Genomic DNA, 25,585 nt, shown 5'->3' on the forward strand with positions numbered 1-25,585 from the left:
AGCATTGTGTGTCAACTATACTTTAATTAAAAAAAAAAGCCTTGAACCCTTAACTGCATACTGTTTGGGCATGTACAATCAAAACGTGTATATTTGTTTATGAATTATAGACATGTACTATGTATATATAATACTACAAAAAACAAGTTAGAAAAGAAAATAAATAAAATGCAAATAATATTTCTAAAAATCATCTTCTAAAAATGATGCCTTTGTACTACCGTTAATATCTGAAGACAGAATATACAGTTAGGACACGGTAAAGCACTCATACTATGACATAGAAGCCCACACTTAAATATTGATCATTATAAATGATCAGCTTTGATTAGATAATCACTGGCTTTGCCTCATACTTTGGCTGATGAAGAGCTGACACTAGGAGTAAAGTAGATATGTATGCTTGATTTAGTACTTTCTCCAATAAATGGTTGCCTTGTAGGAATCTTTGGACTTAAGCATTTTGACTAGTCAAAACTATATAATATCCATAAATCCACTTATCCAAGCACATACCAACTGCAAAATGATACAATATGATGAAACTGAACTTCCAAGTGAGGGTACTACTTTCAACCCCACATTAGTGTATCAGTGTCAATCCGTATATCTGATACTTGTTTCGGTTTTTAAAGTTCACATGGACCCATTCTCACATTTTCTATGACTCACTAGACTATCTTATAGCCCCTGGAGTATGTACATTCCCCATTTAAGGCCACTATTTTACAGAATTGGTTCACATAATGCTCAGTTCTTTTCCCCTTGGGAGAACAGTTTTAACAGTGAAAGAAGCGACATACCTTTGACTTTTTTTCTAGTGTCCTCATCAGCAGTTTTAGTAGTTGGGTTGTTAAATGCTTTTAGAATGCTAGCTTGTATTCTCTATAAAACAAATAAGAATTTAGTAAGAATCTATAGTTGAATGTATTCTTACAGGTTTAGAGTAAGTTCTCCCTCTTTTCCCTCCCCTCCCTCACTCCGCCACTGTCCCTAAAATGATGTATCATTTTAATCAGGACAAAAAGTAACAAAGACACCATGTGGAATTTCTTATCTATTGAAGAAAATCTTAACATATAAAAAGCTATTAAACTGGTCACTATGACCTTCGTGTAGATTATTTTATTTATACACATACATCAGTAAAGTCCAGAACATCAAATAATTTCCACAGCAAGAAGAATACCCCAAATCTTGATTAGTTATCATTTATTTGAATTCAGTTGTCAATAATAATTATTAATGTCTTTAGCAGCTCTTAGGAAATGACAAGATTTATGTTTCCATAGCTCTTGTGTATGTTTCAGGAAAGATCTAATATCCCAGAAAACTTTCAGAATGAAATAAAATCATATTCCAAGAATAAAGACATTTGAGCTAATAAATTATCACCTTTTATACTAATAATGTCCCTACTTAGTGGATTAATTTAATCCTAATTCACATTTTGGCAGTGCAGTGACAAGAATGCTTGTGAATTATCCTCCAAAAGTTTTTAAGTAAAGTCTTAATCACAGATTTTCGTATGTGAGACCGCTGTTTGACCTGGAGTCTCTGGTGTGAAAATGATACCTAATTCTGTTATTAAAGAAAAAAATCATATCAAAGAGATAGGAAACTCAAACTGCAGACTTACCAGAGAATAATAAAGATTCTACATATCAGAATCCAGATACTTTCCACTGTTCAGAAGAAAATTCACAGCCTTAAATATTTAAATCAATTAAAAAGCATGAAAACAAATGAGTTAAGTAGCCAAGTCATAAATTTAGAAAAAGGAGATCAAAGTTGAATGAAAGTAAATAACAAAATTCAACAAAAGAGTTAATGAAGATAAAAGCATACAAATTGAAGAGATTAATCAATGAATCAAAAGCTGATTCTTTGGGTGGGGGACAGATAAACCTACTAGCCAATCTTAATCAAAGTAAGGATGAAAAGCATTAACATTGTACCTCAGAAGAAGGAAACCACTAACAAAGTCAAAGACATTTTAAGTAATCATGAAAGAGACTACTTTGCTCCACTTTCATGTAATTACATTTGAAAAATTCAGAAAAAATTAGATAATTTTCCAGGAAATGAGGCCCAGAAGAGATAGAGTATCTTCCAGCTTTCATGGGATCAGGGAATGGGCAGAGAGAGAAGAATGGTGTTACACAGTACTCCTTACAAAAAGCTCCAAGCCCTAACAATTTCACAGAAAAATGCCACTAAACATATGTTCCAGAACATAAAAAGGGGAAACTTTCAAATTATGTTCATGAAGCATAATATCGGTACCAAAGCTGACAGAGAATATATACAACACACACCATATCACGTATGAAAAAAATTCAAAATACAGAAGCACGTTAAAAGAACAGTATTTATAGTATGATGAAGACTTTTGTTCTAAAAAATCAATCTGAGAAAGACAATTTTCATATGATCTCACTCTTATGTGAAATTTAAGAAACAAAACAGAGGATCATAGGGAAAGAGAGGAAAAAATAAAACAAGATGAAATCAGAGAAGGAAAAAACCCATAAGAGACTCTTAATCACAGGAAACAAACTGAGGGGCCCTGGAGGGGAAGGAGTGGTGAGGATGGGGTAACTGGGTGTTGGACATTAAGGAGGGTATATGATATAATGAGCACTGGGTATTATATAAGACTGATGAATCACTGACCTCTGCCTCTGAAACCAATAATATATTATATGTTAATTAACTGAATTTAAATTAAAAAATTTTTTAAAGATTTTTGTTCTACTAATGCAGGGATATTAGGAAATCTATTCATACAAGGCATATTAACAGATATAAGAAGAAAAACATTGTAAGATTAAATCCCTTGATTTATTACTATCATTTAGCACTGTATTAATGTTCTAGTCAATGCATTTGATAGAAAATTAAATCTCAGAGGTATAAAAATTATAAAGGAGATAAAAATCATTTGCAGATGATGAAACTTTTTACTTGGAAAAGCCCAAAGGATAAACTGAAATGAAAAACTACTATAAATAATAAAAGAATTTAATATACGATACATAAATATAATGAAGTCAATAGCCTTTACACACACAAACAAAAACCAGTTGGAAGCAATGGAAAAGGGGCACCTGATGGCTCAGTGGTTGAGCATCTGCCTTTGGCTCAGGTTATGATCCCAGGGTCCTAGGATCAGTTCCTTATCAGGCTCCTTGCAGGGAGCCTACTTCTCCCTCTGCCTATGTCAATGCCTCTCTCTTCAGTCTCTCATGAATAAATAAATAAAATCTTATAGATTTTATAATAGATAAAGAAGATTAAGAATTAAAAACTTCCAGTTATAAAAAAATAAGTCATGGAGATGAAAAGTATCGTATAGGGAATATAGTCAATAATATTGCAATAATGCTGTATGGTAACACATGGTGACTATACTTACTGTAGTGAGCACTGAGGAATATATATCACTGCCAAACCAATGAACATCTGAAACTATTATGTCAATTACACTTCAAAATATTAAAAATTGAGAAAAAATGAAATGAATAAATATACTGCAGCATAAAAAAAGAAAAAGAGGGAGATGCAATTCTGAAGTGCTCTCTATAGACTCCTTGCCTTTGGAAAGGATAGAGTGGAGTAAGATAATAATGATGACAACTTAAGATTTCTGTTTAGTCCTTTTCAAAGGGAAGAAAGTGTATCAAGAAGCAGGTCCCACCAGCCATTAATGAAGAGATTCCATATATAGAGAAGGTTGAAAGTCTATGCATGGTCTAAAGTCATGCACTGATGCATGAAAGTAAGAGAAAACCACCCTGAGAGGCATTTTCCTACCTAGCAGATTGGTAAAAATTAGAAAGTTTGACAAAACACTCTTTTGGTGAGGCTGTGGGGAAACAGCCTTACATGGCATGTAGCTGACAGACGTGAATACTGTATGTCTATGGAGGGTATCAAAATTACAAATTCAGGGATCCCTGGGTGGCGCAGCGGTTTGGCACCTGTCTTTGGCCCAGGGCGCGATCCTGGAGACCCGGGATCGAATCCCACGTCGGGCTCCCGGTGCATGGAGCCTGCTTCTCCCTCTGCCTGTGTCTCTGCCTCTCTCTCTCTCTCTCTGTGACTATCATAAATAAATAAAAATTAAAAAAAAAACAAAATTACAAATTCATATATCATTGGGTCCAGCTATCTCACTTCTATATGTATACAGATATACTTACACACATGCAAAATAACACAAATACCTTATTCATCACCGCTTTTATGAATACATAAAAGCAAAAATAATGGAAACATACACATAAGGGAGAATCAGTAAGATACTGGTTTGATATGTTCAGGTAAAAAAAAAAAGAGAGAGAGAGAGGCCTTCCTACTTTCTGATATGGAAAGATTGCTACAATTTATTAAGTAAAAAAAAGAGAAAACTACAAAACTGCAGAAAGTGCACGTATAGTATATGCCACCTTATGAATAAAGAAAGGAGAAAAATACACACACACCCACACACCAAATGAGAGCATAAACCAGAAAGACAGCATAGTTTACAGGCAAACAGGAGGGCCAACACATAAGAGAAGCAAGGAATTCCCAGGAGCACAGAAGGAATTCCAGAATGATGCTTGTACATTAAATGTGGGAGACAACCAACCCAAACTGAAGCAGTGAGACCAGGAGACAGACATAATGTCAACACCAAAATTCCTTTTTGCTACTGTACTATGTTTTATTTTTTTATTTTTTTTATTTTTATTTATTTATGATAGTCACACAGAGAGAGAGAGGCAGAGACACAGGCAGAAGGAGAGGCAGAGACAAAGGCAGAGGGAGAAGCAGGCTCCATGCACTGGGAGCCCGACGTGGGATTCGATCCCGGGTCTCCAGGATCGCGCCCTGGGCCAAAGGCAGGCGCTAAACCGCTGCGCCACCCAGGGATCCCTGTACTATGTTTTATTAAAAAAAAAAAAAAAAAAAAAAAAGATTTTATTTTTTCATGAGACACAGAAAGAGAGGCAGAGGGAGAAGCAGGGTCCTCGCAGGGAGCCCAATGCAGGACATGATCTCTGGACCCTGGGATCACACCCTGGGCCAAAGGCAGACACTCAACCTCTGAGCCACCCAGGCATCCCTGTGCTATGTTTTAAATCTGAGAACTGGGATCCCTGGGTGGCTCAATAGCTTAGCGCCTGCCTTCAGCCCAGGGTGTGATCTTGGAGTCCTGGGATCAAGACCCACATCAGCCTCCCTGCATGGAGCCTGCTTCTCCCTCTGCCTGTGTCTCTGCCTCTTTCTCTCTCTCTCTCTCTCTCTCTCTCTGTCTCTCATGAATAAATAAGTAAAATCTTAAAAAAAAAAAACAAAACCTGAGAACAGAATATATGGGGAATGAGCTGCTAATGTCCTTATTCTTCTCCCCACGCTCTGCTATAGATCAGCAGAGGATACACATTACTACCCAATGCTGTTCTGCTTTGACCTATTCCTGAGAGCAAAGAGGTGGGTCCTGAACTCAGGAGCAGAAAATACAGAGCAGCCTCTAACCCTTTTAGAGAGCTAACACCTGGTCACTCCTGTAACTGTAACTCTGTCAGTTGCTTTGATGCTGACAAGCATGGCTCAGAACACATTCACGATCTTGCCCACTGACTTCTCCAGAAAGAAGTCTTAGAAACTCTGGGAAGCCAAAGCCAGACTATGTTCCAAAGATTCTCTCAATCCTCCTTCATCCAATAATGGCAATAGGTTTGTGCTTGCTAACCAGTTGTGCAAAACTAAACAATCTATTGTTTAAGCATAAATAGGTAGCTCTCAAAACTGTAAGAAAGGGCAATGAAATGATTACTGTAAAAGTAAAAAAAAAAAAAAAAAAAAAGTGGTTTCCTCTGATGAGGATGACATGTTTGAAAAGAAAGAACAGGTGGCTTCTATGGCACTAAAAATATCCTATTTTTTTAAACTCTGGGTGTGATAGTGAGGAAGGGTCCTGGTGGTAAATGACTTTACATTATGCTTTAAACTGATGTATACATCTGTATACATTCTTTTGCATGTAGAACACATTTCATGGTAAGTTTTTATTTAATACCTTCTCCCCAAAATTGTAAAACTGAGTTTCATTTATTAGCTGGCCTATGATCAGCACATTATATTTCCTAGAACTGCTCACTGTTCTCTTCAAGCATATTTTGAAAGTTGATGCAAGATTTGAAAACTTAAATATATATAAAGGATATAAAAGTAAACATACAGCAATCCACGCCATGAAATACTGTCTTGAAATATATATGAAGAAAATCAAACTCATACAATCTATCCCAAAAGCTATTATATATTAAATCATTTCCATTCAGATGCAATAAATTTGAAAATCTAATTCAGATACTGTCTGAGCTAAAGTTGACTTTTATACCTTCAGAAAAGAAATTTGTTGAATGAAAATAAGCAAATTAGAATGGTATGAATTCCATGCAGAACGGAACTACATAAAGATTCCAATAAATATCATGTTCACCTGTAAATATTTAATATAACTATAAAAAGCCTCTCCATCTAGTACAGATAAGAACTTTAACCCAGGTCATAAATCTATAAACTTACTTTACAATTTGAATATTCTACTAATTCAAACACAACTTTCAATATGACTTAATGAGCCTTTGCCATTATAGCTGAAATGTAAGCTATAATGTCAAACTCTTTAGAAAAGGAAATCAGGGGAATCCCTGGGTGGATCAGCGGTTTAGCGCCTGCCTTTGGCCCAGAGCATGATCCTGGAGTCCCAGGATCAAGTCCCGCATCGGGCTCCTTGCAGGGGGCCTGCTTCTCCCTCTACCTGTGTGTCTCTGCCTCTCTCTCTCTCTCTCTCTCAAATAAATAAATAAAATCTTTAAAAAATAAAATAAAAAAGGAAATCAATGGAGTTGTTTAAATTATTAACTTTTAAACTATTAAACATTTGTCTTACTGTATCTTAGTCACAAATTTATATTCTCTAAACTATTAGAGGAGTTAATTAATAGGTAATCCATCAAGTTGAATAAAATAAGTAAGTTTAGGTCCCTGTACAGCCTCTCATTGTTAAGAATCCTGCTTTGAACCATTTAAGTTAAAACAAAAAAAAAAGCGCTAGACACACACACACACACACACACACACACTTTGGCCAGGGAACTGCTAACAACTGCAGCACATTAATCAATTAGCAATGTCAAGGTCCGACTATTTCAAATCTCAACCATAAACTTCTTTCAAAAATAAAAATGTATAACACTTATAGTTTAAAAGTTAGCTGAGACTTTAACAGTCTCATCAATAAAATAACTCTCACCAATAATATATAGTGATACATCTTTGAAAATAAAAATGTAGTATCATTAATTGGTGATAGCTCAAAATTAAAAGCAAGATAGTGAAGAAGCGCATATTTGTAAGTTGAACAGATCGCCTATAAAAGAAGTTCTTATAGTCAATTTGATTTTATTTTTGTCCATGAAAAATTTACTATTTTTGCACAAATGATCCCCTTTAGCACTCTATTTGGCAAGAGCATGTTGTATCCATCAACTCTATAGTCATAAGAAAAAAAAAACTTTAATGAAACAGTATGAAAGGAGGTCAGTAGTTTTTAATCATTACTAAAAGATTCTGGTGGCAGACATAACACTGTAGCCTTTCTTCAATCAAAAACCACATGGCAGTGACAAACTACAACAGCAGCACGATTAACAGCTGTGGAGTTCCCAGGCCAGACAATGCAGCTCCTGCTTGGGTACTCACTGTAACTGACTGGCACGACTGTCCTTGCTTCCGAGACTGAATAAATCCACAGACTTGACATTTTAATTTTGCCACACCATGTAAAACCCTCAAATAGAGGAAGATAAGAGCTTTTAAGAAAGCAATGTTTCCCACTGAACTGAGTTTTTAAAATGCTGTGAATCCTAATCCTAATCCATTATGACAAAACAATAATTTAATTGTAACAAAGAATGTCATCAAGTAATAGAAGAGAGCCAAAAAAAAAAAAAAAAAAAAGACAGGGATAGATTTTAAGTTTTATTTTAATATGGACAGAGAAAAACAATGTAGGTAATTTTTAATTCCATTTATGATACAAGACCATGTGGTAAACATATTCTTACAAAATCATAGTAGAAAAGCAATCATTCTAGAAATGGATAATCTTAATTAATTTAAAGTAACACCTGCATCTTCTGTAGGCTCAGAAGCATCAATATATTTATCAATTAAGATAGAAGTTTCTGTTTGTATCTCTCCCCACCTTGCTACCTTATATCAACTCCCTCAAAAAGAATATCAATATACCAAAGTCACTGAATCAGATTTAATACTACTTCAAATAGTGAAATAATTATGGTTAAATTATAAATAGCAAATTAAAAATGTATTATTTATACTAGTCACTGATGACCAAGTGTTAAAACTAAACTTTAATAAGCAGTATTGTATAGAATTAAATTCATTTGGTAATCAGAAAGACAGTTCAAATCTCCCATTCTAGGTATCAATTTCTATATCAAAGAAAATAAGATCAAATATTAGCTCAGGAGGATTGTGCTAATGTTTTCAAAACTTAATTGTAAATCCTTGAATGGATTTTTCAAAACAAATTACAGATAAGAGGTAATGTATATTATCCTATCAGTTTATCAGTTTATAATACTCAAAATAACTGCAAATCCTCAAGAAACAATGATTTAAGAAACTGCTTACTTTTTTCCAATTCAAATTCTCAACAGAAATTGTCCATGTATTTAATTTAATTATTTATTTATTTTAAGATTTTATTTATTTATTCATGAGACACACAAAGAGAGAGGCAGAGACACAGACAGAGGGAGAAGCAGGCTGCATGCAGGGAGCCCGATGTGGGACTCGATCCTGGATCTCCAGGAGCATGCCCTGGGCCAAGGCAGCGCCAAACTGCTGAGCCACCCAGGCTGCCCAGAAATTGTCCATTTAAAGGTTAAGTACAGACAACTTATTCAACATTCACCAACCACCTACTATGTGCAAGGTACGTGGGATACAGAGATAATACACAGTGTCATTCCATGAGGAGATCACAATCTAAGAGAGGTGATGAAAACATAACTCTAGGAACACCTGGGTGGCTCAGTGGTTAAGCATCCGCCTTTGGTTGACGGCGTGATCCCGGAATCCGGGATCAAATCCCGCATCAGACTCCCTGCATGGAGCCTGCTTCTCCCTCTGTCTCTGCCTCTGTGTGTGTGTGTGTCTGTCTCTCATGAGTAAATAAGTAAATCTTAAAAAAAGACATAACTCTAAATAGAAGATGATAAGGTACATAATTGAAATATATAGAGTATATCCAGGAGGGTAAATGGCGGTGGAGTAGGAGAACCCTAAGCTCACCTTGTCCCATGAATACAACTAGGTAACTATCAAATCATCCTAAATACCCCAGAAATCAACCTGAAGACTGGCAGAACAAACTCCACAACTAAAGTGAGAGAAGACACCACAATGGAGAAGGTAGGAGGTGCAGAGACCTGGCTTGGGAGAAACAGATCATGGCCGCTGAAATGGGGAGGCATCCATCGCCTTGGAGAAGGGTGAGAGACTACTGCACAGTGGCACACACAGAGAAAATAAATCCTCATAGCAACTGGCTGGGAAAGCAAGAGGGCCTGGATTTTGTGAGCTCTGGCAACCAGTGGGACTTAAAATCTAGAGTTTTTAAAGGTCAGAGGGCTTGGCTGGGATAGAACCCAGAAGTCACTGTGCTGCTGTTGAAGAGAAGGCAGGCAAATAGCACATGGACATATAGTGCGGAAACAGTGATCTGAAGAGTACCTGGGGCACACAGTAGGGAAGTTATTTGCTTATCTTGGAGTGCATCCCAGAGAGACAGCATTTGAAGAGAGACCCCTCTGGGAACAAAGGAACTGGCAGGCACCATTTTCCTCCCCCACTCCTTAACATAAGCACAGGGCCACCTGTGGGAGCCGCTCACTAGCTAACTTGCTTACACCAATACTTCTCCACCCCCGCCCATGGAACAGCCCCTTTAATTCACATTTACCTTAGTCCCAGGGCAGTGGGCCCCCTCCCCCCAGAAAACCAGTCCAGTCCCTTGCCCACACCTTATCTCCCCATGTTGAAATTTTGCCGGGCCTCAATTCTGCCAGCAGCGGTAACAGGTCTCAGCACAAACCAACCAGAGCACACCTAGTTAAGACCTGACACATCTGAGACACATCCGGCTAGCTCAGTTGGAAGGACATGTGACTCCTGACCTTGGGGTTGTGAGTTTGAGCTCCACATTAGGTGTAGAGATTATTAAAAAAACAAAACAAAACAAAAAACCAAACACTTGACACATTCAGACCAGGGACCAAACACTGCCACAACAGACACAGAGGGCATCTGCAGATGACTGACCTCAAGGATAAAGTAGCCAGGACACAACAATAGATTGCATGCAGCACATGCTGGACATACTCCCTGAAGTGCCAGCCCTAGATAATAGGGGACATTATATAATAAGGCATTATATGATCTCTCCACAAAGCCATTTGTGGATAATAATACTCTCAAGAATAGGATACATAGCTGACTTTCTTAACCCATAGAAACAAGCATAGGGACTTAGACAAAATGAGAAGACAGAGAAATTTGTCCCAAATGAAAGAACAGGACAAAGCCATGGCCAGAGATCTAAGTGAAACAGACATAAGGAACATGCCTGCTGGAGTATTTAAAGCAATGATCATAAGGATATTCACTGGATTTGAGTAAGGAGTGGAAGACATCAGTGAGACCCTTAACACAGAGATTAAAAAGAACCAATCAGAGATGAAGAGAACAATAAATGAGATTAGAAACACATCTGATGATATAACAAACAGTATGCTGGAAAAAGCAGAGAAATGAATTAATGACCTAGAAGATAAAATAATGGAAACTAATCAAGCTGAAAAAAAAAAGAGAGAGAGAAAAGAATTACACAACATTAAGAACAGACTTAGGGAACTCAGTGATTCCATCTAACATAATAACACTTGTATTATAGGGTCCCAGAAGAAGAAGATAGTGAAAGGGGGACAGAATATTTATTTGAAGAAATAATAGCTGAAAACTTTCCTAATCTGGAATGGAAACAGATAAACAGATCCAAAAGGCACAGAAAAGCCCCCAAGAAAATCAACAAAAGCATATCCACACCAAGACATATTGTAATTAAATGGGCAAAATGCAGTGATAAAAAAAATTTAAAAGCAGCATGATAAAAGAAGACAGTTACATAGGAGGGAAACCCCATAAGGTCATCAGGGGATTTTTCAGCAGACACTTTCCAAGTCAAAAGGGAATGACATGATCTATTCAAAGTGCTGAATGGGAAAAGTCTGCAGCCAAGAATACTCTATCCAACAAGGCTATCATTTGGAATAGAAGGAGAGAAAAAGTTTCCTAGACAAATTCTAAGAAGGATGTATGTACAGGCGTACCTCAAGAAGCCAAAAAACTCTCAAATAAACAACCTGACCTTACAACTAAAGGAGGTAGAAAAAGAAAAACAAACAAAACCTAAAACCACCAGAAGGAAGGCAATAAAAGAGATCAGAGCAGAAATAAATGATATAGAAGCTAAGAAAATGAAACAAAACAATAGAACACCTCAGTGAAACTAGGAGCTGGTTCTTTGGGGGGGAAAATCTATAAAATTGATAAACCTCTAGCCAGATTTATCAAGAAAAAAAGGGAAAGGTCTTAAATAAAATCACAAATGAGAGAGGAGAAATAACAACCAACACCACAGAATTACAAAAATTATAAAAGAATAGTATGTCAAACTATGCCAACAAACTGGACATCCTAGAAAACTAAATTCCTAGAAACATATAAACTACCAAAAGTGAAACAGGAAGAAATAGAAAATTTAAATGGATTACCAGCAAAAAAACTGAACCAGTAATCAAAAAAACCCAACAAACAAAAGTCCAGGACCAGATACCTTCAGAAGTTAATTATATCAAACATTTAAAGAAGTATTAATATCTATTCTTCCCAAACTATTCCAAAAAATAGAAAAGAAAGGGAAATCTCCAAATTCATTCTATGAGGCCAGCATTACCCTGATACCAAAACCAGATAAAGACACCACTAAAAAAAGAGAACTATAGGCTAACATCTCTGATGAACATAGATGTAAGAAAAGAACCTCAACAAAATACTAGCAAACCAAATCAACACATTAAAAAAAAAATCATTCATCATGATCAAATGGGATTTATTCCTGGGTTGCAATAGTGGTTCAATATTCACAAATCAAGCAACATGATACATCACATCCACAAACATAGGATAAAAACCATATGATCATTTCAATAGATGCAGAAAAAGCATTTGACAAAGTACACCATCCATTCATGATAAAAACCCTCAAAAAGTAGGTTTAGAGGGAATATACCTCAACATAATGAAGGTCATAATATGAAAAACCCACAGCCAATATCATCCTTAATGAGGAAAAACTGAGAGCTTTTCCCCTAAGGTCAGGAACAAAACAAGGATGTCTACTTTCACCATTTTTTATTATAGTACTGGAAGTCCTAACCACAGCAATCAGACAAGAAAAAGATATAAAAGGAATCCAAATTGGTAAGGAAGAAGTCAAACTTTCACTATTTGCAGCCAACGTAATACGATATATAGAAAACCTGAAAGATCCCACCAAAAAACTGCAAGAACTGATACATGAATTCAGTAAAGTTGCAGGATACAAAATCAATATACAGAAATCTAGGGTGCTTGTGTGGCTCAGTTGGTTAAGCATCTGCCTTCGGCTCAGGTCATGGTCCTGGGGTCCTGGAATTGAGCCCCACATCAGGCTCCCTGCTCAGAGAGGAGCCTGGTACTCCCTCCCCCTCTGCCTCCCTCTGCCTCTATCTGCCACTCCTGCTTGCGCTTGCTCTCTGTCAAATAAATAAATTGAATCTTTTTAAATAATATACAGAAATTTGTTGCATTTCTATTTCCATACACCAATAATGCAGCAGCAGAAAGAGAAATAAAACAATCCCAGGGAGCGTGGGTGGCTCAGTCAGTTGAGCGACTGACTCAATTTTGGCTCAGGTCATGATCTCAACCTGGGAGATCAAGCCCTGTGTCAGGCTCACAGCTCAGCAAAGAGTCTGCTTCTCTCCCTCTCCCTTTTTCTCTGCCCTTCCTCCACCATGCATGCTTGTGTCCTCTCTCTCTCTCTCTCAAATAAATAAATCTTAAAAAAAAAAAATCCCATTTACAATTACACCAAAACCAAGATAGCTAGGAATACACCAAATCAAAGAGGTGAAAGACCTATACTCCAAAAACTATAATAAACACTGATGACAGAAATTGAAGATGACACAAAGAAATGGAAAGACATTCCATGCTCATGGATTGGAAGAATAAATATTGCTAAAATGTCTATACTACCCAAAGCAATTTAACATTTAAAGCAATCTCTATCATATCTCTATCAAAATACCAACAGCCTTTTCATGGAACCAGAGTAAAAAATCCTAAAATTTGTATGAAATCACAGAAGACTCCAAGTAGTCAAAGCAATCTTAAAAAAAAAAAAAAAAAAAAAAAAAAAAAAGGAAATCTGGAGGCATCACAATTCTGGACTTCAAGTTATATTACAAAGCTGCATAATCAAAACAGTATGAAACTTGCACAAAAATCAACACATAGATCAGTGGAACAGAATAGGAAACTCAGAAATAAATCCACGATTTTTAAAGTTTTATTTCTTTATTTGAGATAGAAAGTGAGGATGAGCAGGTGGGACAGGCAAAAGGAAGGGGAGAGAGAAACAGATTCTCCACTGAGCAAGGAGCCAGATGCAGGGCTCCATTCCAAGACCCTGAGATGCTTAACCAACTGAGTACCCAGGCACTCCTGAACCCACAATTATATGGTCAATTAAACTTTGACAAAGCAGGAAATAATATCCAATAGGAAAATATTGTCTCTTCAATAAATGGTGGTGGGAAAACTGGACAGGTACATACAAAAGAATGAAATTGGACCACTTCCTTACACCATACACAAAAATAAACTCAAATGGATTAAAGACTTTTAAATGTGAAACCTGAAACCATAAGAATCCTAGCAGAGAACACAGGCGGTAACAACTTGACATCGACCACAGTAACTTCTTTCTAAATATGTTTTCTGAGGCAAGAGAAACAAAAGTAAAAATAAACTATTGGGACACATTAAAATAAAAAGCTTTTTGCACAGCAAAAGAAATAATCAAAACTAAAAGGCAGTGTACAGAATGGAAGAGGATATATATTTATACACACACACACACACACGCACACACACACACACGCAGAATATTATTCAGCCATAAAATAAAACAAAATCTTGCCATTTGCAACAACATGGGTGGAACTAGAGAGTATAATGCCAAATGAAGTAAGTTAGTCCAAAGACAAATAATATGATTTTACTTATATGTGAATTGAAGAAACAAAACAAATGAGCAGAGGAGAAAAAAAGACAGAGAGAGATAAATTAAAAAACAGACTCTTAACTATAGAGAACAAACTGATGGTTACCAGAGGGGAGGTGGGGGTGGGAGGAAATAGATAAAACAGGTGATGGGGATTAAGGAAGTATTTGTTGTAATGGACACCAGGTGATGAATGGAAGTGCTGAATCACTGCATTGTACATCTGAAACTAATAGAACACTGTGTTAACTGGAACTAAAATAAAAACTTAAAAATATATACATATATAAAATGTATATATAAAACTTAAATATACACACACATGTAAAGTGAGAGATGGCTGAAAGGAGTGACACCTTCAAAAGTTGAATTCAACTAATTTAATATGAAAGCCAATAAATAGACAATTAAGAATAGGATTGTAGGGATCCCTGGGTGGCGCAGCGGTTTGGCGCCTGCCTTTGGCCCAGGGCGCGATCCTGGAGATCCGGGATCGAATCCCACGTCGGGCTCCCGGTGCATGGAGCCTGCTTCTCCCTCTGCCTGTGTCTCTGCCTCTCTCTCTCTGACTATCATAAATAAATAAAAATTAAAAAAAAAAAAAGAATAGGATTGTAATAAACATTGTTTGGTAGCAGGAGGGAGTGATTAACTTTAGAAATTAACTAAATTGTCTTTAAGATAATTTACAAGAAAATATGAGAGCCCTACCTCTGTCTTCACTGAAAGCTGGAATATTACAATTGAAGGAAGAGTTAAAAAAAGAAAAGAAAAAAGAAAAAAAAAAAGGAAGGTCCACCTTGCCTAGCAACATAGTAACAACGACCACAAGCATAAGTACTTCATTTTCAAATGTTTGCTTTCCTACATATTAATAGAGATTAGGAAATCTGTTTACTTTGAATGGAAAACAGGATTTCACCTACTATGACAATTATGATTGACAGGGTCTGCCTGCAGTGCTAGGTTGAGAATGATTCTGAGGCTGAATCCAGACTCAGCAGAACTGTTATGAATGATTAATAATGTCTGCTATGAGTAAAAATGGGGCAGCGGGCAGGGGAATGGAAGATATATGCTATGTACTTAACGTCTTTAATATCTTGCATTTTCTCTGAAAAAATTGTATCCTATTTGCAGGATCCCACAAAAAAGATGAATTTAACTCATTTAATATTAAAGTCAACTACCATCAATCAATCAAGAGATAAGATTATAATGAACACTGTTTGGGGAAATCTACCCAGGCCATAAGCCATTCTTTCTTTTTTCAGAAACAATCCCTGATCCAGGAGGCTGGGATCCCATGCCCCTAGTAACAAGTGACTGATCCCTGGGTGTGTCCTAATCCAACATGGGGTAACAAAGTTTCTCTCTTAAGAATTCAGAACTGGGATTCATAGTCGGTTTTGGTTTTATATACGCAGAACTGCAATGTATGTAAAATACGAAGATAATGTGCTACCATTCAGAGAGAGAAGCAGAGAAACTACTCATTCTGTGAGGAGATGAACAAAGAAAATCCAGAGCCAGAGAAACTAGGGAAATAAGGAGAATATCTTCTGGATTCCTGAGAACCTTCCTGTCCCTGTATCCCCAACCTGTACCTCCCTTCACCTAGATTCTTAGATTCTCTTTTCTTTATTTAAGTTAGCTCACACTGATTTTTATTTATAGCCAAAGGATATTAACTAATAAAGGATAATAGGGTTGCAAAAGGGTAAAAGAAAATATTATTTTAGAAGAAGAGGAAAGAAATATGTATACAAGGGAACAAGTAGAAAGAAAAAAAATCAAATTACTTCTTAACCTACATTAAAATGATGGCAGAAATTAATTCCTTCAGTTTTGTACCCTCTTTTTAAAGAGTATATGTGATAAACTTAACAAAACCTGACCTTTGTTTCTTCTGTCCTCACTGCATCCAGCAGATAATGCAGAAGTTCCTGACTATCCTGTTGCTGGAAACTTTTAAATCGAGGGGCCCTATGATTTAAAAACAAAACAGAAAAGAAAAAAAAGGTCATTTCATCAACAATATATTACTACCATCTAAAATCATTTTTAAATAACACATAGTCAAAGATTCAAGTTAGTCTTTTTCTACTAACTAAACACTGCTCCAATTAAGATGAGATCTTAGGTACACAGAGATTAATATGGCTATCATTTATCAAGCAACCACTACATGCAAGCATAGTACATACGTGTTAAGCTTTATATATGAATGTCAAGTCATAAAATTCTCAAACAAGCTTGGGAGGCACTATTTTCTCCACTTTAAATACCAGGGCTTAGAGGGATTATTTACATAATTTATAAAGTCACAAAACAAGCAAAAAAACAGTATTCAAACCCAACCCCCCATGATCTATTTTCTTCCTATCCTGAAAAACCAAAAGAAAAAAAAAAGAGGTTATTTAGATTAAAATAAAGAACTATAAACTGGTATCTCTGTGAATATATTGATTTTAAGGATTTAGCAATTAGATATCATTGTATTAAGTAAAGGATCAGGTGTTATTTCTGGAGACATCATAACAAACAAATATTTAGCTGATTTCAGTCACTTTAAAAAGTAGTATTTTCTGCAATAAACTCTAATACTAAAATAAGCATTTTGCCTTAAATGAAAATAAGTACTAAATTTAGATAGTGCTCTAAGCTGGAGAAAGAATTTTGTCCAAATAATATAAAACAGTAAGAATATATTATGGCAGTATAAGTTTACAATGGTCTCCTTAGGATATGTGTAACATATCTCATTTGATATGCACAGCAGTGCTGTTACAAAATTCATAATTAATATAAACTCTGTTTTACACTTGAGAAAACTGAAGAACAAGCTGAGTGCCTGACATAAATCCAGGTCTTCTGATTCTTAAGTCCAATACTTTAAGTATTATTCCTTATCTCATAATTAATATTCACTCCAATAATGCATTAATGGGAGTCCCTGGTGCCAAAAAGCTATCCGAAATGGTAGTGAGTCTAGCCTGTAACAGGAGCCGTAAGTTCAGTTACTCTTAAGTAGCAAAAACAGCATGATCTTGAAAAGACTTTGACTTACTCCCCTTGTGGGCTTCTCCTTTTGCATGTGGTGGTATTGCTCACCTTCTAGATCAGAGTTGAGGACAGAAACCAAGATGGACACACATCCCAACCCTATTTGGATTCCATGGCTGGAGTCCATGAAAGGCTGAAATTGCATGACATGACATTTGTGCTGTAGGCATCAAGGAAGGCCAGTGATTTAGAAGAAGAGTGCAAGAGGAAACCAGGGAATCCTTCAGAGATTCTTATCTGCCTGGCGGCAGATAGGAAGAACAGTCTATTGCTTTCAAAACAGATGCACAGGATAGAAATTATCCCTGAACAAAGGAGAAACTGTTTCCACCATGTCTCTGCCTATAGCTCCATCTCAACTATGCACAGAGCAATTACCACCTTCTAAACCACTCAAGAAAATTTAACAAAGCTAGATTTTTTTTCTTCTTCTACCTAGGACTGGGTAAAAAATTCTATGATGACTTATAGAATCTCTAATGGAGCTTATCTGAACTACTAATACCAAAGAGATCTTCAAACCTAAAAGAAAAATCACCAAACATGAAAAGATTCATCCTATTCAAAATGAAGGGAACATGAAACATACACAGGAAATGTACCTTAGTAAAAGTGTTATTGTGGGAAAGAGGAGAAAACTTAAAAAAAAAATCTCAAGTTGTAAGAAGAAAATGTATACATACTCATGAAACAGGAACAGATTATCAAGAAAAAGAAAGTTAGGAGCACCTGAGTGACTCAGTGGTTGAGCGTCTGCCTTTGGCTCAGGTCATGATCCTGGGGTCCTGGGATTGAGTCCCAAATTAGGCTTCCTTTGGGGAACCTGCTTCTCCCTCTGCCTACGTCTCTGCCTCTCTCTTTGTGTCTCTCATGAATAAATAAACAAAATCTTAAAAAAAAAAAACGAAAGAAAGAAAGAAAGAAAGAAAGAAAGAAAGAAAGAAAGAAAGAAAGAAAGAAGAAAGAAAGAAAGAAAAAGAAAAAAAGAGATTTAGAACAAGAGAGAATTTGTGGAGATGTCTTGTGGATGAAGATGAATCAATCTGTTGATAATCAAAAACCTCTCTCTAGTCAAAGCATATTGACAAAATATAAAAAAAAAAAGTTAAACAAAACAAAAAACAAAGGCATAACCTGAATTAAATACAAAATAAATCCCACAGAGCAAAAATAGAACAAAATAGCAGAGGTAAAAACAGACTTTATGGGTTAAAGGCCTGAAAGAGCTCAGCTCTGAAGAGTAAAGGAAATGAAAAATACTCCACCTCAGAAAGGAACCAGAACTGGGCGCACTATTTAAGGTTGGCTGACCTTGCTAAGAGCTTCAAAGGAAGCCCTCAGGCAAACGTCTAAAGCTACAACAGAACACAGACATAGCCTAGGGACTTGAAACTAGGCCAGACCTTCTACAGACTCTCCTCACATCCCCCAAAGTGGCAGGCAGCAGGGTAACTGTGAGCCAGTATGAGACCTGGATCTCCAAGGCCAGCCCAGAGTGCAGAGGTTAGTTTGTATTTGAAATTTTTATGCATAGAGGAGAGGGATATGAGGGAGGGAGGCCATGGAAGGGAGAGGAGGTAAAGAAAATGGCAGGGAAGCAAGGAAGGGTAGAGGACATGGAAGAAAGCAAAGGGGGCAAAAATGGGGAAAAGGCAAAACATTCTACTCAACAACTGTGTTCACTTTGGCAGCACATATACTAAAGAAAAATCAGTAACTGAGGTGAATTTTCTTTACTCCAAAATATTTTATAGAACTGTCCCAAAGATGTTACAATATGTTAAGAGTGTACAAAAATCTAAAGACATAACTGTCAAAGGCCTATATATTAGGAAAAGTAGGGGAAAAATTTTAAAAGGACAAATAGATACTGATACATTAGCCAAATGAAAATATTAGAAATAGGAAAATAAAACCACAAGTATAAAAATACAAAAGATGGGATAAACTCTAAACTATACACAGTGGAAGGGTCAATTTGTAAATTAAAGATATAATATACTATACTTTCACTCTATCTTAAGAATTTGTTGGCACTCCGTAAGGCACATACCACAGAATATCACAGAACTGAGAATATATATTATAGATAATGATACAGATGTGTGTGTGTGTGTGTGTGTGTGTGTGTGTGTAAAAGACTGAATGCTCTGCCCCTAAGATCAGAAACAAAGCAAAGATGCCTACTTTACCACTCCAACATTGTACTGGAGGTCCTTGCCAGTTATATAAGGTAAGAAAAATGTATAAAAGGATACAGAGTGGAAAGAAATAAAATGGTCTTTATTTACCAATGACATTATTGTCATAGGAAATCCCAAGGAATCTACATAAACCTATTATAACCAGTAAGTGAATTGAGCAAGGGAGCAAGAAACAAGACCAATATACAAAAATCAAGTGTACTTCTGCATATTAGGAATGTACACTAGAAACTAAAATTTTTTTAAAGTACCAATTTACAATAAATAGTGTTTAAGAATGTGAAATTCTTAAGGTAAATCTAACAAGATAGTGCAGAATTTGTAAGCTGGAAACCACAAAATCTGATGAGAAAAATCAAATACCTAAATAAGGGAAAAGATATCTCATAATCATACATTGGAAGACTCAATATTGTTAAGATGTCCTCTCCAAACTGATCACCAAATGCAATCTCAATTAAAACAAACTGATTCTAAAATTCATACAGAAAAGGAAAGGACCTGGAGTAGTTAAAAAAAAAACAGTTTGAGCACTCACACTATCCAATTCTAAGACTGACTATGGAGATGGGTGGCTCAGCGGTTGAGCATCTGCCTTTGGCTCAGGGATCGAGTTCCACATCAGCCTCCCTCCGGGGAGCTTGCTTCTCCCTCTACCTGTGTCTCTGCCATTCTCTCTGTCTCTCATGAATAAATAAAGTCTTAAAAAAAAAAAAAAAGACTATGAAGCTACAGCAATGGAGACCGTGCAGAACTAGGGTACAGACAGACATGCAGATCAATGGAACAGAAGAGTCCAAAACACAGACTCAACATATATGGCTTTAATCTTCACCAGATTTTTTAAATATATATATTTTTAAAGTAAACAGAACAAAGCAAATGCAATTTTTAAATTTTTTCAAATAGTGTTTGATCCAATAATTCTATTTATCCCACAGATGTACTCTCCCAAGTGCAATACACACACATTAAATAAGTCACACCCGCATGTGCTAATATGGAAAAATGTAAAAAACATATTAAGCAAAACAAGCAAGTTGCAAACAATTTGTATATATATCTGTGCATGGAATCACTTTTGAAAAAATAAAAAAGGTACAAATAATAGCACTTCGAACTTTTATCCATGAGCATCTTTTATTTTAACAATTAAAAAAAATCTATAAATCTTTGGGAAAGCTGGGTGGCTCAGTGGTTGAGCGTCTGCCTTCAGCTCAGGTCCTGCAGCAGGCTCCCTGCATGGAGCCTGCTTCTCCCTCTGCCTATGTCTCTGCCTCCCTGTGTCTCTCATGAATAAATAAAAAATACAATCTTTATAAAAAACAAAAAAAGATACAAACAAAGTTATTTTTGACAGAGCCAAAACAAATTTATGCACATAGAATCCTAAAAACTTTTTAACTCTGTGAGTATCAATGTCTGACACTTTTACAGAATTTTTTATTCTTCAGGCTTTGAAAAAACAGCATTTGCCAACCAAATGAAACATATAATAAACCCTCTATATTTTGTACTACATTTAAAATATCATGGCACATGATGCTAAGTGATACGAGCCAGTCACAGAAAGACAGTGTGATTCCATTTATAGTCAAATTCATAGATCAGAGTGCAACAGTGTCTACCAGGGGCTGGAGTGAAAGGGAAAACGAACATGCAGGCATAATCAGTGGGCATAAACTTTCACTCAAGCAAGATGGATAAGCTCTAGAGATCTGCTGCTGAGCATTGTACCTAAGTCAACAATAATACATTGTCCACTTAAAAAATTTTAAGAAGGCAGAGCTCATGCTAAGTGTTCTTTCCACAATTAAATTTTTTTAAAAAAATTAACATTGGTACAGTTCTATGAGATAAAGTACAATATATTTTATATATACCATGGCACAAATAACTAGCTTAAATTGAAATCTTAAAGCCTTTACACAAAGATACACAAAAATGCAAGTTTCCATTTAAAGAATTTTATTTCTAACTATTTTAGTAATTGTGGACTGGGACCTAGCTCATGAGCTCCATGACAAGGTCTATTTTTAATATATTATACATTGTGTACCCTTAGATTCTAACAAGTATCTGACACAAATAAGCTCTCCATTTTTTAGATGAAAGAAAAAAATGAAAGAATTAAAGTTAAGTCAGCTCCTTTATGGTATATATTTATTCCTAAGCACACAGGATTTTGTTTTTGAACACAGAGTACTATCTTGAGAAATCCACTGAAATTCTGTTTGCCTCAATGCTCAGCTTTAAAAATAAAGACGGTACCTGGCTGGCTTAGTCAGTAGAGCATGCAACTCTTGATCGTGGGTTGTGAGTTTGAGCCCTACATTGTGGGTAGAGTGTACTTAAAAAAATAATAAAATAAAAGTAAAAATAAGAAAACCAAATTTAGATGACCTATTATCACACCTTTTAGATTTTATAATTCTATAATGTTCTTACTCTTTGTTATTACATCTTGGGCTTCTGAATCAGGACAAAGCTCTATTTGAATCCTGGCTTTGTCACTATAAAGCGACGTAAGGTACTCAACTTCTGTGAATCTCAGTTTCCTTATTTATAAAACGAGGATAAACAAGCACTTCTTTAGAGTACTATAAAACATAATTTACATAAAGCACAGAGCTGCAACTAAATAAATACTAGTTCTTTGTTTTGAGAGTCTAGACAATAGCGATGCTTCAGTAAGAAGCATCATATTATGTGATACAACAGAATTTCATAACTCGTAATTATTTGTATCAAGAAATTAGATGCACCCACTTCTGACATAGCTGATTAAAAAGAACTTTAGGAGAAAGTAGTCCTTTTTCAGTCTCCTTCATGCTGTGAAGAAACAGGAACAAGGCTGAGGTCAATGGTCCAGGGCTTGAAAGTTCCACTATTAATGGGTCCTTTAAAAACATGATCAACTCTATGTCAGAAATATGCAATTTTAAAATTAAATATTATTTAAAAATCTAAGAGTTATACTTCGCTTACATGATGACAACTAAATTGCCTTAAGTGAATTAACTTTATTCCTATGTATGTAAAATGAATATTAGAAAATAGAAAATGGAATTAAATGCCTTACCTTGAACACAAGTATACTCATATCCTCTGCCCCTTACTTAATAAAACTATTAGCTAAGAGTGAAATCACCAATCTTTAGTTGCTTATAACTTAATGTGCTCTCCTAGGGGTGCCCGATGGGCTCCGTCATGCAGCTTCATCTCAGGGTTGTGAGTTCGAGCTCCACAATGGGAGCAGAGGTCACTTAAAAAAAACAAAATCTTAAAAAAATGTGCTCTCCTAAAAGTAAAATTACTTATCTACTTGATATTTGTACATCTTTATTTGTCATCACAAATTACATTTATTACCAAAACTCCATACCCTTCTTTTCCCCAAAAATTATACTAATAAAATAAGGAATTGGAAAATAGGTCACAAAATTGGTATGTCACTCTCCCTCTTTTACAAGAGTCATCAAGCTTGACAAGAGCAGCTAAAATTGTGTAAAGAAGAAACCCATTCTATTCTAGAATTTTTTCCCCTCCAGGTTTTGCTTTCTAAAATGTTATCTTCACCAATAACCCTCTCTTCTTACAATGAATAAAAAGCATATCCCAAATATAATCTTAGGACACTACAGAATGTTATCTTCTAAGACAACTGTCAAATACATTGTCTCATTCATGTATCAATGAAATACATGTTACATGGATATTTTCTACCAACTATCCTTAAAGATCTACCTTCTAACTAAAACCTCAGAACAGACAAGCTATAATTTCCCATAGCTTCTGAATATCAAAAGTGCTCTCTGCCATGCTGAAGACATGAACAGACATTTCTCCAAAGAACACATCCAGATGGCCAACAGACACATGAAAAGATGCTCAGCATCACTCATCATCAGGGAAGTGCAAATCAAAACCACAATGAGATAGCACTTCACACCTGTCAGAATGGCTAAAATCAGAAACACAAGAAACAACAAATGTTGGGCCAGGATGTGGGAAAAAAGGAACCCTCATGCACTATTGGTGTCAATGCAAACTGGTATAGTCACTGTGGAGACAGTATGGAGATTCCTCAAAAAATTAAAAATAGAACTACGGTATGATCTGGTAATCACTCTACCTAAAGAATACAAAACCACTAATTCAAAGGGATATATAAATCCCTGTTTATTGCAGCATTATTTACCATAGTCAAATTATAGAAGCAGCCCAAGTGTCCATTAGTTGAAGAATGGGTAAAGATGTGCTGTACATACAGTGGAATATTACTCAGCCATAAAAAAGAATGAAACCTTGCCATTTGCAAGAACATGGATGGACCCTGTCAGCATTATGCTAAGTGAAATAAGTCAAACAGAGAAAGACAAATACCATAGGATCTTACATGTGGAATTTAAAATAAAACAAAAACCCCAAAACCAGCTCATAGGCATAGAGAACAGATTGGTGGTTGCCAGAGGCAGGGGGTGAGGGGATGAGTAAGATGGGCGATTGAGGTTAAAAGTTACAAACTTCCAGATATTAAAAGAAAAAAAAAAACACCTATGAAAAACCTACAGTTCACTAACATCAGGAATGAAGTTAAAGACTAAATATTCCCTTACTCTGGGGATTTTAGGCAAGGAGTTCTGCTCTCATCATTTCTATGCAATATGTTACTAGAGGTTCAAGGTACAATAAGGTAAGGACAAGAAACAAACGGCATATATAATTTACAAATTATATATGTAATTTGGGACTTGATCCCAGGGCCCTGGGACAAAGTAAAACTCGTGATTCAAGGAGTAGTGATCTACACTGTAGCCCTCCAGCTCAGGTCAACTCTAGGTCCCAAAGACTTAAGTTCTAAGATTGAAACTCTCCTCTTAGAATAACACACACCCAAAGGGTCAGCTATCTCAAATTGCCTCACTACACTTCAGAAGAGGGCATTGGGATCTGCCATAAAAATTTTAAGGGGTTGAACAGGCAATAAGCTTACAGGCTACCTTTTCAATAAAGCAAAACAACAATACTGTCTTTCAAAATGCCTCCTTGGAAGAAAAAATCCAAGATTACTCCATTGGGCTAAGAATTTTTAGAACTCCCCTTTCTTAAGTGTTTTCAAAAGCCATGAACTATATATACATTCTCTTCCTCTAAAACACACACAGACATATGAATCCATTTCTAACTAAAAACGTTATTACTAGTGTCAGTGCTCTCCGGCCAAAGACTACCAGGAACACACTGGTAGTTGAAGAGGGATGTATTACTTGCTGCATTTAGGGAGAACACACACCATGGGAAAGCACGGCATGTCTCAATAAGAGGGTACTGGAAAGAACGGAGATAGGATTTGGGCTTTGGCTGAGTAAGCTGGGGAAGAGTATAAGGAAGCAAAAGTTTGCTCTCAATTGAGTGCTGTCAGGGGGAAGCAATTCTTGACTGGGTAACTGGGTATCTTGATAAATTTTATCTCTGAGTTAGGATAACCGAAATTCCAGTTCCTTTGGGAGATAAGAATGAGGCTAAAGCTGTAACTAGTAAAGAAGTAGCAGTCTCTCACCTTGGTCAAAAGAGGGTGCTTGGGATCTTTCTAAGTGGTAGACTAACCCTGTTTTTGTCTGTGTTTAGAAAAAATTATGAAGGGGACTTGCTTTGTCTTATTTTATCAGTCTCTGAGCAACCTAGCCTGAGGTTGGCTTTCTCTGAGATTGTTTGAACAATATGGCCTAACTGGGTGCCAGGACAGCTTCTCAATGTTAAGGGCTGTTTTTTTTTGTTTTGTTTTTGTTTTTGTTTTTCTTTTTTCTTCTGTTCTCACTAGCTTAAAAGCCTA

At 36.1% G+C, this 25,585-nt stretch overlaps 1 protein-coding gene across 6 annotated transcripts in view; it reads right to left on the reverse strand.

Moving 5' to 3' along the window:
* The window catches only part of USP45 (ubiquitin specific peptidase 45), a 73,906-nt gene that overhangs the window by 18,551 nt on the left and 29,770 nt on the right, over positions 1-25,585 (reverse strand). For 3 of the 6 annotated variants that reach the window (XR_005368054.1, XM_038554794.1, XM_038554793.1), the window contains exons 8-10: positions 22,519-22,649; positions 16,378-16,465; positions 804-885 (exon numbers count right to left, since the gene is read on the reverse strand). Coding sequence is in view for 5 of the 6 variants with exons in the window: in XM_038554794.1 (XP_038410722.1) it covers positions 804-885; positions 16,378-16,465; positions 22,519-22,649 (301 nt within the window). In the remaining variant the exon portion in view is untranslated. Of the gene's footprint in view, positions 1-803; positions 886-7,761; positions 7,895-16,377; positions 16,466-20,574; positions 22,650-25,585 lie in introns of those variants that run through there. The other 3 variants (XM_038554795.1, XM_038554796.1, XM_038554797.1) reach the window with 3 other exon arrangements.

The sequence above is a fragment of the Canis lupus genome, chromosome 12 (genome assembly GCF_011100685.1).
Source record: "Canis lupus familiaris isolate Mischka breed German Shepherd chromosome 12, alternate assembly UU_Cfam_GSD_1.0, whole genome shotgun sequence".
NCBI lineage: Eukaryota > Metazoa > Chordata > Mammalia > Carnivora > Canidae > Canis > Canis lupus.